Genomic DNA, 15,648 nt, shown 5'->3' with positions numbered 1-15,648 from the left:
GTTCCTCATCCTAGATAACAACGGGACATAGTCAAGGACTGTTTTTTTTATGTGTTCATAAACATTCTTTTAAGTTAAACAAAGCTCTGTAAAAGGAACTTCAAACATGATTGAAATAAAAATGGGCTTAAAAAAACAGTATTGTGAAGAGAGTAAATACAAAAATATTGTGCAGTCCTAGTAGTGTATGCAGAAACTGCATATCAATATGCTTTTCTACCGCATTGTAGGCTACTGCTATAAAAAGCTTTATATAACTAAAAAAAAAAAAAAAAAAAAAAAAGAGTAAAGAAAATAGTTATGCCTTCTACAGTTAAGTGTTTAAAGTCTTGGTACTCGCTGAAGAATGTAAATAAAACGTCATACTTCATGTATATTAGACTTTATTTACATTCTATTTACCACCTTCATTTAAGTCCTCGTATTACATATTAACAATAACTATTTTGACAACTTTGCTAACAGACATATATATATATATATATATATATATATATATATATATATATATATATATATATATATATTAATTGCTCTTATTGTATTACTTGTATTGTAACACTTGAAATGTATTTGCTTACGATTGTAAGTCGCCCTGGATAAGGCCGTCTGCTAAGAAATAAAAATAATAATAATAATAATAATAATAATATTAATCCCACACTCGTTCACTTTTTATTGGTTTAATTGCTGATAAGGCTTCATCGCTCGTGTGTGGATTTTTAAATGCCAGACTGAAAGGAGACAAATTGTGACGTCACCCAGCCTGAGTACATCCTTCCACGGAATACAATAGAAACGCAGGCAGAGGGGTTGTATCCTTCCGCAGATTGCCACCCTATTAATGCATGCACAAACTTTCAGTTATAGAAGTTAGGCGGTGAGTTTCTTGTTTCAGTTCACTAATTTCAAATTAATTGGTACTCACGCAATTAGTCTATTACAATTCCGGACTTGGGTTCAACTAAACAATTAAATACATGGCTGGCTTTGGTTTTGGTTTTGTTTTTTTGCCCAGTGGTAATTAAGGCCTGCTTCTTTCACCGTTCATTTTACTTCCTGGTTGTTTTGCATACAGGAAATTAGATTCCAAGCAACTGAAAAGGATCCTGGGAATTGTAGTTTTATATAGGCGTAGCTTAGACACAGTGAATGCCTTCGACGCTTGTTGTAGCACTGATATTAATATCTGTTGACAGAATATGCGGGGGGAATAAACATGATTCTGAACTAAGTAAATATAAGCAATAATATAGCGTTGGAAGAGAGACACTCGATTTTTTATGGCAATGCTCCTATTTAATTCCTTGAACCAACACTTGAAGACCAGCAAATCAAGTCACATTTTGACCTCGCGTCCTTTTACTGCATTGTAACCGGAAAATTGACTTTTAAATAGGGGTACCTGTTAACAAATAAAGCTCCCTCGCTGTTATTGACCGAGGTTTCTCTCTCGGTGTATGATTCCCTATCACTATCTCCCAAGCTCGACTGCAGAGTGCAATAATCAGGCGGAGGGATACGGGCTGCGGTGCTGCGCCTCCAGTCTCACTGACGCCAGCAGGATTCAGAAGGCAGCGAGGGAGGGAGAGAGAGACAGTTGGGGGGGGAAAAAAAAAACTCTATGCCGAGAAAAAAAACTACATAAAGAAACAACCAGGGAAGTTAAACCGCTTCCTAAAAGGTAGGAGATTTTATCAAACAACATTCCGCGTTAGCAGTAAAACGCGGCATTATTTAAAACGCACTAAAAACATTTTCTTTTCGGTTGGCGTTACAGTGATTGGAAAACTTTTTTTTTTTCCTAAAACTTTAAAAGGGGGGTTGGAATGAGGAATCCGCGATCTGCAGACATGGCGTCAGTTCTTTTAGAATGATTTCTCGTTGATTTGAACTTGACTGTGTGTAGAGTAAGTCTGGGTTGTTTAACTTTATCTCATGCGTTCTGTTATAACTTGTTTTGTGTTACTCGTTTTTGTTGTTGTCCCACAAATCTCGTGAAGTGAACCTATTGTAATCGGGTTGGGTTTCATAATTTATTTATTTATTTATTTATTTTTGTCGAATTCATATTTCGCTTGTTTAACTGAGTAACAACAAGACGCTTTACTTAGTCGGTATACAAAGTTACGTGGACAGGATTTTAAAATCCATTTTCTGAGTGCTATGCTGAGATTGTGTGGGTGGATTTATGTTAACAATTGTGCTGTTAGTACAGTATTTGGGTTTAATGCAACGAGTACTGTGTGTTTTCATGAAAGTGAAACTCCGTCTTGTCGTGTCCTTTTCTGTGATAATTCAATTAATCCCACACTCGTTAACTTTTTTTTTTTTTTTGACACCCATTTACAGTTAACTTGCTATATAGTTTTCATTATGTTGTTGTTGTCTGATGTTAGTTAGATTCGCACAGATGCAACTGAACTGAGTACAACAAGCTGACCGATTTCAGGGATCATGCAACCGATTTGCACTAATTCTACAAAGTATCTGCTGTTGATCCACATCTACCAACGTATGGTCATGTTTACCAGTGACTACAATCCATGATATATCGTATAAGCACATTTATTATATCCCTCTGCGCTGGATGAATATCACAGACCAGGAGCTTTTCCTAAATTGGAAGACTCGCTTATATTTTTAAATGTAGAAAAACAGAAATCCAGTTTTGATTTAACTTGTTATGAATGCTAATAGCACATATTCGAGTTGTATTATGCTGACCTCATGATGCTTTTTGCTAGTAGGGCTAATGGTTGTCTGATTGCCAGGAGATTGCAATGAAACTTGATAAGCACAAACTGTGGAGTGCATCTTGTGTTGCATGTAGGCTCTCTGTCAGTAGTCTTACACTTGCATTTTAGAGAGCAGCTTACTGAGTTGTTCTGAAACTTGAAATATATTTTTATTTTATTTGTTTCTAGCAGGCAGAGCAGCTGCAAAAGAACAGACTTAAATAAATGTACCGACTACAACTGATTTAAAAGATTTTATCTGTATTTAAATATGTTATTTTAGCAAAACAAACTCCACTGTAAAAAGGGTTTTCCGAGAGGAACATGAGATTACTAATGTATGGCAAGCCCAAGAAATGGCTGAAATGCTGCTGCATTGACAGCACAGTTTTATGTTTCATTCCATTGGGTGAGTCCCATAACTGTATATTCTGATAATTGTAATCAAAGTTAAACATTCATGGTTGGTTTCACCAATCCCATATAGCACTAGCTCTGTGAAACCAGCCAAATATGAAACTGCCAGTAAACATAGTAAAAAATTAATTAATTAATTAAATCGAAGACACAGTGTGTATGTCTCATGTGACACCACCTATCATTGTTCTGTTTGTTCTTACAGGTCTCTGAAGTGTGCACAAGACAACTGAACATAAAGTATATTAACAATCTGATTCTCTGGTATGGGATAGACACCTGAATACAGGAAGAAGGAGGCCGAAGGATTGAAACAATAGTCACACTCTGTCATTTATACTGTGAATGGTTCCAGTCACCACAGAGTTTGAAAGTTGGCTCCATTTCACTTTGGCAGCTAGTTTTGGACTGTGTCACAAACACTCTTTGCCACTGTGGTTTCTCTGGCCATTTCATTTTGGATGTGTTCAGCTACAGTTGATCTTACAAACCTTCACCAACTAGCTAACCCACTAGAAGGAGTCTGTTCTGGACAGACTGTGCATACAACTCAAGAAAATAAACTGGCAAGCATTTTGACTGTGTTAAGAGGAAAACCCTTGGAAGGGAAACACCTTGCTGTGTTTTTTTTTTTTTTTTTCTGATCTTTGCCAAATTTACTGCAGGTCCTAACTGTGGTTCCGACCATGACGACAATGTCCAGCCTGTTCTCTTTCACCAGCCCCGCAGTGAAGCGGCTCTTGGGGTGGAAGCAGGGGGATGAAGAGGAGAAGTGGGCTGAGAAAGCCGTCGACGCTCTGGTTAAGAAGCTGAAAAAGAAGAAAGGTGCCATGGAAGACCTGGAGAAGGCGCTGAGTAGCCCCGGACAGCCCTCAAAATGCGTCACCATCCCTCGCTCCCTGGACGGCCGGCTCCAGGTGTCCCACCGCAAAGGCCTTCCCCATGTGATCTACTGCCGCGTCTGGCGCTGGCCTGACCTCCAGAGCCACCATGAGCTCAAGCCCCTTGAGGTGTGCGAGTATCCCTTTGGTTCCAAGCAGAAGGATGTCTGCATCAACCCTTACCACTACAAACGAGTGGAGAGCCCAGGTACGTACAAGGTGAGGTGGGGCAAAGGGTTTTCAGCCCCAATCCTGTCCACTGAGGCTGTTGGAAATGTCACAGTTTAGTCTTTCGCACGGATCCAGAGAACTGCTTGAAAACTTCCAAGGACATTCTTTAGCACAGTTAATTGAGCGTCAGAATCTGGGAGTAAGTGGAGGTCCCCTGTCTGTCCGTACATATATCGTTTTTCATTTGTGAGAAATGGTTTGGACATTTGTTTTATATCTCCAGTCACTGACGTGTTTGTTTTTTCATAATAACAATGTGATCACTGGCCCACCTTTTCTTCTGATGTAGATATTTTTATTCTTCGGTGTTATCTTCGATTTGGATAATGCACATATTTCTGCTGATGGCTAGATAAAAAGTGCTTCCTGCTGCATAATCACTATCTGCAGTCAAATCATGTGACCTACAGCTCCCTGAAGAAGAACCTACAAGAACCTGAAAATCTGTTGCAACTATTATTCGCTCTATTGTTGTTAATGTAACCGTCTCGCTCTTCCTATTTCAGTGTTGCCTCCGGTGCTAGTGCCCAGGCACAGTGAGTTTAACGCACAGCTCAGCCTTCTGGTCCAGTTCCGCAACCTGAGCCACAACGAACCCCACATGCCTCACAACGTCACCTTCCCGGAGTCCTTTCAGCAGCACAGCGGGAGCAACTCCTTCTCCATCTCACCCAACTCCCCCTACCCACCGTCCCCTGCCAGCAGTGGCCCCTACCCCAACTCTCCTGCCAGCTCAGGGCCCTCCAGCCCCTTCCAGCTGCCAGGTTATTACATGTTTTTGTTTCAATAGAAGTTAGTGCTGGGACGAATACTCAAACACTGCATGCAATGTATTTATCAGCTAATAATGACAGTGTTGTATTCGTACTTACTGGAGAACAGAGTTGATCAATTACATCTGAAGTAAATAACACACATCTCTCCCTCCCTCTTTTCTTTAATAGGGATTTTGATGGGATGCTGGGTACATTTTGAAAGAATATCCAAACATGACAAATTTATGTTCATCCCAGCAGCACTATTAAATACAAAACACTAAAACAGACTAGACAAGACATTTGTAGCATGTTGCAAATTACAGTGAGTACAGAGTGGTACAGTAACATGTAAACACAAGTCCCTGCTGAGTTTTGGTCTTTAAAATGCAGAATTTAACAATTTTAATTCTGTATCACATTCTCATATAAAAGCATGTGATCAAGTTCATGTACTGTGGCACTGCATATGCAGTAGGTCATGGAGAAACAGCACTTTGTGTTACAGGGGGCACTGTCCGCTATTAGTTATGTGTTCTGTCACTGTTCTTGATTGTTTATCTGTTGCTTCTCCTTCATGTTTTTTTGACTGACCACATACAAGAAGACTTCTTTTGTCTTGGAAAACCTGCATGTTCTAGTAGCACCATCTTGTGGTCTATTTTAGACACACACACTTTCATGTATTTCAGCTTGAAGAAACGAATAATTGTTTTCACTGTTGTGAGTTGGAATCTGACTTAATGGCTTTCTTTGTCTTCTCCCTCCAGCAGATACTCCACCCCCTGCCTACATGTCTCCAGATGACCAGATGTGTCAGGATAGCTCCCAGTCAATGGAAACGGGGAACAGCAGCACTATCCCAGTGAACATGCCCAGGGGAGGTGAGAGACAGGCAGCATCACTGTGAGGGGTATATCTGCAGTACTGGAGGCAGTCCTCCCTACACCCAACCGTACACGATAAAACCCTGCTCGCATTAATAATACAACAAATATTCATTGGAAACATGTGGATTGCATATTTAGAAACAATTTTATATACAGCAGTACAGCACATTTTAAATAATAAACATCTGTATAAAAACTAAGTGCACCGCAATCTTTGAGTTAAAAGAAAGCTTTGCTTTCATTGTGAAAGCAATCGATCCGCACTACAGTTTTGAGAGACTCTTCTATTAACACGTCACTTCATCCACGTTGGTGTGTACGGTTGGTGGCTGAGACACATGGTGCTGTTGAGAAGGAGGCAACAATACACCATCGGCATCAGCAAGCAAGACTGCAAGATATTCATACTGAGCAGGAATGCTTACCGGGGCACATTTGGACTTGTGTCATGGCATAGTGGAATCTGCAGAGTAACAGTCTCCTGTCTGTTCCCTTGCAGGTATGCAGCCAGTGGAGTATGTGGAGCCGAAGTACTGGTGTTCCATTGTGTATTACGAGCTGAATAACAGAGTGGGAGAGGCCTTCTATGCTTCTTCCACCAGCGTGCTGGTTGATGGCTTCACAGACCCCTCTAACAACAAGAACCGATTCTGCCTGGGCCTGCTGTCCAACGTCAACCGCAACTCCACAATCGAGAACACCCGGCGCCACATCGGCAAAGGTTTGCATCCAGGTGCCGAATAAATCGGATCACCACGTTCATCTGTTACTGTTCAGGCCAGAGTACCTTGTTCTATACACGTATTATAATGATGAAAAAAAGCTGGTCTCAGCAGATCAGATTTATTTTTTAACTGACAGTTCTCCCTCTTTCCCTACATTTGCTCTTACTTTCTCAGTTATCTTATTAGTTGATTGAGGGAAGTGTCTGTTCCATTTTCTTATAATTCACAGCTGTTCCCTTAAACATGTAACCCACACTGACGCAGACTGTCTTCTTTCTTGACAGTCAATTGAGTTGTTACAGCAGGGTAAAAAGCAATAAATACCTCTCAATCAGAGCAATTACCCCATAGCTGCTTCAGACCTAAACATTGCCACGCATGAGGCATTATAGGCAAAGTTCAGTAATTCTGTTGTAGTACAGTATATGTTTGTGACCCCTCTTCCACTCCCAACACCCACAAATACTGAGCGGTGTCCCTTACTGCCTTCTTGCTGCTGTACAGGAGTTCACCTTTACTATGTCGGTGGAGAGGTCTATGCCGAGTGCCTGAGTGACACCAGCATCTTCGTTCAGAGCAGAAACTGCAACTACCACCACGGCTTCCACCCCACCACTGTGTGCAAGATCCCCAGCGGCTGCAGCCTCAAGATCTTCAATAACCAGGAGTTTGCGCAGCTGCTGGCTCAGTCTGTGAACGATGGCTTTGAGGCCGTCTACGAGCTCACCAAGATGTGCACTATCCGCATGAGCTTCGTCAAGGTAACCGTGCCATCAGCTGGGTGATACAGAGAACGTTCACGTTGCTGCTTGTTTGAACAGCTCGACACTGAGAACTACCCCCCAAAACTAAAAACAAAAAGAGAACATCAGTGACTTCTATTGATTTTACATTCACTTAACACTTTACTATGTTGTTTTGATAGAGGTGCTATGGGCAGTGGGCACTGTGCTTGGAATGTATTTGAAAAGTTATGAGGATGCCCCCCCAACAAAACTCCCAAATACGATACGGTCAATACGGGCAATACCACAAAGAACCATGAAAGTCAACTCTCCATACTGTGTTTTAAATTAAACAGTTTTTGGCCATCTACAACCCCCTTCCCCCTAAATGTAAAACAAACAACAACAAAAAGTGTCATTTTGCTTTAGACCCATGCCTGATGATGCACCAAGTGATACGTTCTTTTGTGTTTTGCAGTTACGTTTTTATAAATTGGAGAACAGATGTGTGGGGTGGGTTGTTATTAGCATACTCAAGGTGACCATGTTCGAAAGTTTTTGCCTAATATTTGTATTCAATATGAATCTTTTTCAGGGCTGGGGAGCAGAATATCACCGTCAGGACGTCACCAGCACCCCCTGTTGGATTGAAGTTCATCTCCATGGCTCCCTCCAGTGGCTGGATAAAGTACTGACACAGATGGGCTCCCCTCTTAACCCTATCTCATCAGTCTCCTAATAAATGTGTGGGATGGGGGCTACCTTTTTATTAGCTTATTCTTCTCCCCCCCCATACAAAGTTTGACTATTAAACAAAAAAAACTATGGGTCTATAAGGCTGAACTATTTCAGCTGCCTAAGAAATGACTTTTTACCTAGAAGGCAGCATAAATAAAATAAAAATAAATTCACTGGAGACCAGTATTCTTGCAGTGGTATACCGTTGTGGCACTGAGCCTGTGTGGAACTCGGTTGGAGATGCCTGCAGGACCGAAGGACTGGTTGGATTATTATTGTGTGTGCGCGTGAGTGTTTTTCAATATCAATCTACATTTAAGAGACACTATTGTAGTACTATCCCTATTACATCCAGAGCGCATCGGCTTTTTGTCCTTTTCTGTAACACAGAATGCAAATAAGATGACTTCTTTTAAATAAAGTCGGTCTTAAACATTTAGATTTCTCAGAGATGTTTTTTTTGTTATTTTTGATTTAATGATTGGCAGAAATTTTGTTTTTATGATTTATTAGTTGGTCATGTTTTTGTTTTGGACAGTCCACAAGAGCTGGTGGAATTGAAACTGGATACTGGGGCATCATGATACCTTCCAGACAGCTGTGACTTTGGCTTGATTTATTGAAGCTTGATTTGCACTTTCATGTAGAGAGCTACAACGACTCTGCTCCCTTCTGTCTAGTACAGCCCGTAAGCAGGTGTACTGCTTTGTTTTCAGTGGATAATGTTCAGATAATATGTCTTTGTAAATACCTCTATATCAGGGGTTCTCAAATCCGGTCCTGGGGGCCCCCTGTGTCTTCTGGTTTTCATTCCAACTGAGCTCTCAATCACTTAACTAAACCCTTAATTGAATTAATAATTAGCTTAATTAGACCTTTTTAAATTGTTTTCAGCTCTTACAGTTGCAGAGTTCAAGTTACAGTTCAAAATGTTACAGCTAACTTGAAATCTGCAACTGTTTAAGAGCTGAAAACAAGTAAAAAGGTCTAAGTAAGCAAATGATCAGTTCAATTAAGGGTTTAGTTAAGTGACTGAGAGCTCAGTTGGAATGAAAACCAGCAGACACGGGGGTCCCCAGGCCCGAGTTTGAGAAGCCCTGATCTACATGCTCCTTTAGAAAATTCATAGTCTTCTATATGGCTTCTTTACTGCAGTCCTGCTATCCAGTCTAGATGCATGTACCCCCTTTCTAGCTGTCTGTCCATTTAGATAGCTACTTTTTTGCCATCTTTCAGCCTCTTCTTGCTGTACTTTTCATTACCCATGACGTTTAAACCATAACGCTTTTAATATTGCTAACCATTTAGTCTTTGACATTTAAACTCTAGAAATCTAATTTAAAGTCTAAACATGTAGGAAATGAAACTGAAAACAACACCCCTATTATACTGGCTTAGCTTGCAGAGCTATACATATCTAAAACAGGTCTGGCAGTGAGATAGGAGCTTATTTTAATGATCTAAACAAATGTTCTTTCAATGAATGTGAGCTCTGCAGCCTGTACTAGAGACTGTACTCCAAAGCTCTTTCTCACCACCACTGGTAGAGGCAGCAGCTCACTCTTATCTGTGATCAGATGACAATTATTTACTGTTTCACAAATGAAGAGCTCCTATTGGCTGCAGCCATGTATGGCACTAGGGGAACTTCCCCCACAAACCTCCCAACTTCTGCAGGATATAATCAAATAAACCATAAGCTTAAATATAATCAGACTCTAAAGCAAAACTTATATAAGAAACTAAATAAAGCATGTCTCCTAGTGCCTAGTGTTGCGAAGACCTTATTATACCAAGGGTGACGTATACACATTTTCAGAGAACCTAGTAATAGAGTTCTTATGTTGAATCTAGTTCTGCATTTCCGTTACACTGCTTGTATAATGCATTCCTGCCACACGATGTCGATGTTGCATGCTCTATGAGAGGAAGAGTTTGAAGGTAGAACTAGAATTCAAATGATTGAGTAGAATAATTCCATATATGAATGGGTAGCAGTAAAAACTTTATAAAAACAAAGAAAGGTTTTTATTAAAGTCCACGTTGTAGCTGTAGTTTATTTGACCCCTTTCCCCATGTTAAATTAACACTGTAATAGTTTTTTCAATGTTTGTACTATACAGTTGCCATGCTTACCAGAAGTGTCTTTGTAAATAAAATAATAAATGATCTCAAAGATCCAGAGAGGGCGCCAAACATCACCAAATCGAGTAATTTGTTACACTAAACATTGCACTATAGCAACAAATACTTAACACTGATTTTTGACAGATGTAAATCTGGCCGATACGACTAAATGGCTTAGATTCTGCATTGAAGCTTATTTTAGTTTATAGTGTCGCATTGATGCAGTTTTGCAGGGCGTATGAAAGGTATGGGTTAAACTTTAAACTCCCAACGGTGCGTGTCCATTTCTCCACCCGTGTTCCTCTGGAGGGAGTAATAAAAAGTAGTGGATTTCAAAAACGATTTGTGAATGAGATTCCCAAGAGCATCCTTCCTGTGTAACCCATGGTAGGAATAGAAAGACTGACTATCCTGAGGAGAGCTTCATGCGTTGCCATGAAGATTAAAACATTTAACAAGAGAAATGAATTCACATGTTGTCGCGCACATTCTGAATTACACCGCGCATTAGCTACTTGTTTGTATGGATACCTTTCCACACACGCACACACATCTAAAAGTTGAATTTCATTAACACAAGATCCGTCTTTTACAATATTATTTTGAATATAACCAGCAGTGTGGAGTAGTAGTATAGGGCTCTGGACTCTTGACCGGAGGGTCGTAGGTTCAATCCCTGGTAGGGGACACTGCTGCTGTACCCTTGAGCAAGGCACTTTACCTAGATTGCTCCAGTAAAAACCCAACTGTATAAATGGGTAATTGTATGTAAAAAAATAATGTGATATCTTGTAACAATTGAAAGTCGCCCTGGATAAGGGCGCCTGTTAAGAAATATATAATAATAATAAATAACCGACAATATTCTATTTTTTATATACAAGCCTGTTATTATTTGTTTATTTAGCAGACACCTTTATCCAAGGTGACTTACAGAGACTAGGGTGTGTGAACTATGCATCAGCTGCAGAGTCACTTACAATTACGTCTCACCTGAAAGACGGAGCACAAGGAGGTTAAGTGACTTGCTCAGGGTCACACAATGAGTCAGTGGCTGAGGTGGGATTTGAACCGGGGACCTCCTGGTTACAAACCCTTTTCTTTAACCACTGGACCACACAGCCTTGTTATCTCTGTTTTTATCTCTACTGGACCTTGCAGCCATCAGTTACTTAGTTTTGTACAATGAATGCACCAGGGAAATCAGTAGGAGAGATTTCATCTTGAAGCTAGCCACAGCGCTTCGGCAGAAACAGTTTTTCGATCAAAAACTGCAGGCTGCAGCAGCTCAACCTGGAGTGACACACACACACACACAAGAGAAATCATATGTTACTTTCGTTTTAGATTAAAACTACTTTTGTTTTTACAGTTTTGTATGTACATCAACTTGAAACACTAGTTTCTTTTGATATGTTTATTTTATTATAGTTTTTTTCATTTTTTGAAGTAGTGTTTTATATGTGGTAAGTTAGAAAATAAACCCTTTTGTGTTTAATTGTTCACTTAAATACGGCGTTTCGGCTGTGCAGATGTTTGATATGATGTGCTTGAATAAAACTTTTGAGTTGCATCCAATAGTTTGTCTTTCATTTTAATATTGATGATGTTTAAAATGTACCATGATAATGAGTGCAGTCGGCGGTTGTAGGTATGAGTATAACCGCGGCGGTTCTAGTGTTAAAGTAGTCCATAAATGTCAATTGTGTGTGTGTGTGTGTGTGTGTGTGTGTTTTGTACGGCCTTTCTGCTGGAGATTACGCGAGATTAAGTCAGAAGAACGGGATCTTGACTGCTGAAATCTCGTGAGCTACTAGCACGATTCCTGCTCCGGTTTACATGGGTTTTTACTTCTATTTTTATCGTGAGAAAGCGATTGACCCTGCCCTTAATGTCGCGCTGCCAAAAGGACGTTTTTTTGCTGTTTCACGATGTATTTGCATGACAATGTCACACAGTCATGACTGCAGTCGATTTTCACGTGCATGTAAACCAAGCCAATGTTGTTCTAGAATATTGGTCGTGCAAGTCTGCATCTTACCAACTTTCATTTTGACACAAAGACAAGCTCCCACCATGCTAGGATAAGGGGCCGGTGATCCCCAGCAGAGTTGGTGTCAATTCTATTTTTTCAATTCCATTTCCAATCCCAGTTCCCTTTTATAAAATTTCAATTCCTATCCTGTTTTACAGCATAGTCTTTTACTGAGGTTTATACCATGGGCTTTATCAGGTTACCTGACGAATTCATTAAGTTGTGTACAGCATTTGTTTGCTCAATAAAGCCATTGTAAAATTATTGAAATAGGATTAGAAATGGAACTGAAATTGAAAAAAAAGTGACCCTTACTCTAGTCCCCAGACAGCCCCAAGCCAGATAAAACAGTACATTCAAACACAGAATGGCTCAGCTTGGATGTGACGGGCTTGTGACGCCTGTATTTCTGCCCTAGATTTAGAGTAATCAAGATACGGTTATGGTGGTTTTTGTGGAAATGCATTATGTGACTTTTTGAACTTTTGTTACAGAGACCTGTACAGCTTTGAGGCAATGTCTTTGTTAGGTTTTTTTTTTTTTTGGGAAATTTTTTCGTGACAATCAGATTTACGGGATATCGACCAATGCTAATCACTAAAGATGGCAGCGTGTTTTTTCCCCCTAGTGGTTTTATTACACTAACCCACTCCTTTCGTTGAACATATATAAAGGTGAACGGTATTGATGAACAATATCATTTTTCTAACAAGAGAAGGAGCAGAAAAACAAGAGGGCATCAAAATGAACATCTACCTGATTTTGTTGAATTTATTTGTATTGAGCTCCAGTACTCCGGTTCCCACCAGTCCTACTAGGTGTTGTGTTACTACACTGCAAGAGATATGGTACCAAATAAAAGAATTAAAGGGAACCGTGAGTATTCTTCTTATATTATTTATTTTAAAATGTATAAATGAAACTTAGCTGACATGACACAAGTAAAGCAATATGTTTTTAACTGACTTGGTTTCACAGGCTCAGATCAGCAGTGACATTAGGCGGTCCGAGATTAATCTGGGTCTGTGAAACCAGGCTCAATTCATGAATCTGTCTTAACTTTGGTTCTGTTTTTTTTAATTTCAGAATACAATGATTTTGACGCCCCAAAACACAACTGTAAGTATCACTGTTTTACTTGAATTCTGTTGAAGTGCTTGTCAGTGGGTGGGCAGTTCACTGGTTCGTGAATGAGGGAGGGAGGGAAGCTGTTAATAACCCATTCTGTTATAATTAGTAAGCATGGCATATAATTATCAAAGCAGAAACAACAATAGAGAGTCATACAGAACACACATAACAGGATTCTGAACAGGTAATAATACCTAGTTTCATATACGCCAACCTGGTGGCACTCTTTATACACTTGTATGTGAAATGAAGGAACCCCAGTGAATTATGATCATGTGGTTTAACTTTCATGAGATGCTTTTACAAAGTTGAAATGGGCTTTTTGAATGTTATTTCAAGAACATTAACCCGCACGGCAAATCAAGGGATTGTTGATTCTTTTCAGAGTTGTGAATGCCTTGTTGAAAACTTGGACATATTAGACCAAGGGATGCAACTTTTTGGAAAGAAAAATCTACTTACTGGCCTGAAGAACTGCTTGAAGGTTGGTGTTCTTAGTAATTTTTTAATATATCATTTAAAAGGTTGGTCATTCCAAATTGATTTTTAATAGACTGGTCAGGATGTTAGAAACAGCCACTCTATATGCACGGCATCTACAATCTTTTTTTTTTTTTTCAGGACGTAGTTGACACATGTCCACCCAGAAAAGACTGTGAACATGAGGAAAAGGAATCTACAGAGTTCTTGAAAACATTTACAAGATTTATCCAGAAAACCCAGAGAGAGTCCTGTGTTTTCTAAAGAAAAATGAATTGAAGAGAACTAAACTACGTTTGGCTTTGAAGCTGCTTGTATTTATTGATTGATTTATTCTTTTAAAAAGTTTTAAAATACATTCGTTTATTTATTCGATTATTTATTTGATGTGATCGATTTTATTTATTTGAATTCATTGATTGATCAATGTATTATGTATTTATTTATTTATTTGTTTGTTAATATTTATACATTATATATGTGTGTGTATGAATATACACAACTTTTTACATGGTAATAAACATTCCCAAAATGACTTGTTCAATCTGCTTTTGTTCTTGACTTATTCAAAGGTTTTACTTTTACAGTTTTTCCTCATACAGTGAAACCTGCTTAATATCACTCCATGACAAAATATAATAGGAGTGAATGGGGAAAATCTCCTGATACTATCACACTGTTTAATATCATTGACAGCCATGGAACCCCACTTAAGATCACTTTGGGAAATAATATCTATAGATAAAGAGAAGGAGATGCGATACCTTTTATTGGACTAACTAAAACATAATTAATCACAAGCTTTCAAGACCTCAAGGTCTCTTCTTCAGGTGAAAGTAGGAAATAGAGATTGATGTTTACATTCAAATGGCATCAGAACTTTAACAAAAAGCTCTGCCAATGTGAAATTAGTCTAAGAAGTTCCAAACCTGCTCAAGCCTGATAATGGGACAGTGAAGCAGGGAAACAAAACGCAAGTCTGGACAGCTAGGTGTTGTGTTGTTGGTTGCCCCTTAAATTGATGTATATTGAAAGAGGTTTTTAGTTATATAAAATAATGAGACTATTAGTCTGAATGTCACTTGCTAAGAACCTTCTTCAGCACAAGTTACTCTCATAGGGAGGCTGTTTGTCTGTTCATCCGATTTGTCTCTGTATTTTACAGTGTTGCATATACACAGCTTGTCCATGGGACATTATTGAGTGGATAACATACTTCCATGCCACACTTGAATTTTAACATTGTAAATGTAGAGGACCTCTAGCCCCATTGTGATGACCATTCTTACTAGGTGCATTGGAATCTGGACGCACACTGCGGCACTAGGAATGTCTGTCTGCATGTCGAACATTTGTATCTGTAAATGCAGTGGATGCATTTCATAGCAATCAATTTGTTTCATGTCACCGATAGCTCTAATTCTCAAAGCACAGCCCTCGCAAAGGGATGAGTAAATGCCTGTTCTTCTAGGAATGGGGTTTCGCTTTGGCTTTGTTATAAAGATGATCAAGCTTTTGTTTTTTGGCAGGACTTTTTAAAATTAGAACTTGTCACTCATGTGGGCCAGTCGCACTGTGAAAGAATCTATCTCGAATCTATTGCAATTTAAATCCAGAGCTCACACGGGTTTGTCAGAGTTATCAGATTTAATCGGAAGTTGCATACAAATGCACTTCGGGATCTCCAGATTCCTGCGGAAAGGCGGTCCTTAGCCAGTTTTGTCACAATTCGATAAGTAACACTCCAGATAAAAGTGTTACATACGTCTGCACGC

The 15,648-nt window shown here is 39.4% G+C and overlaps 1 protein-coding gene across 3 annotated transcripts; it reads left to right on the top strand.

Moving 5' to 3' along the window:
- Window positions 1–1,016: 1,016 nt before the first annotated feature.
- On the top strand, window positions 1,017–8,539 carry LOC117431188 (mothers against decapentaplegic homolog 5-like). 3 transcript variants are annotated; one of them, XM_058996377.1, is made up of 7 exons: window positions 1,017–1,684; window positions 3,361–4,244; window positions 4,774–5,031; window positions 5,796–5,906; window positions 6,412–6,633; window positions 7,142–7,398; window positions 7,958–8,539. In XM_058996377.1, exons 2-7 carry the CDS (start codon window positions 3,842–3,844, stop codon window positions 8,099–8,101), a joined length of 1,395 nt encoding a protein of 464 aa, XP_058852360.1. In that variant the 5' UTR covers window positions 1,017–1,684; window positions 3,361–3,841; the 3' UTR covers window positions 8,102–8,539. The 3 variants fall into 3 exon arrangements, with proteins under 3 accessions (XP_058852360.1, XP_033907780.3, XP_058852359.1); XM_034051889.3 differs by having other exon boundaries at window positions 5,793–5,906; XM_058996376.1 differs by lacking the exon at window positions 1,017–1,684 and adding an exon at window positions 1,711–1,910 and having other exon boundaries at window positions 5,793–5,906.
- Window positions 8,540–15,648: the final 7,109 nt, after the last annotated feature.

Source organism: Acipenser ruthenus, chromosome 22, assembly GCF_902713425.1.
Source record: "Acipenser ruthenus chromosome 22, fAciRut3.2 maternal haplotype, whole genome shotgun sequence".
Lineage (NCBI taxonomy): Eukaryota > Metazoa > Chordata > Actinopteri > Acipenseriformes > Acipenseridae > Acipenser > Acipenser ruthenus.
This window is presented reverse-complemented; position numbering and strand designations above follow the sequence as displayed.

What these genes read in the sequence shown, in the direction of transcription:
- LOC117431188 (XM_034051889.3), top strand. Translation starts at nt 3,842, where the DNA reads ATGACGACAATGTCCAGCCTGTTCTCTTTCACCAGCCCCGCAGTGAAG. An exon ending in CAAACGAGTGGAGAGCCCAG is followed by an intron (nt 4,245 to 4,773) that starts GTACGTACAAGG and finishes TTCCTATTTCAG; the next exon opens with TGTTGCCTCCGGTGCTAGTG. An exon ending in TCCGCATGAGCTTCGTCAAG is followed by an intron (nt 7,399 to 7,957) that starts GTAACCGTGCCA and finishes AATCTTTTTCAG; the next exon opens with GGCTGGGGAGCAGAATATCA.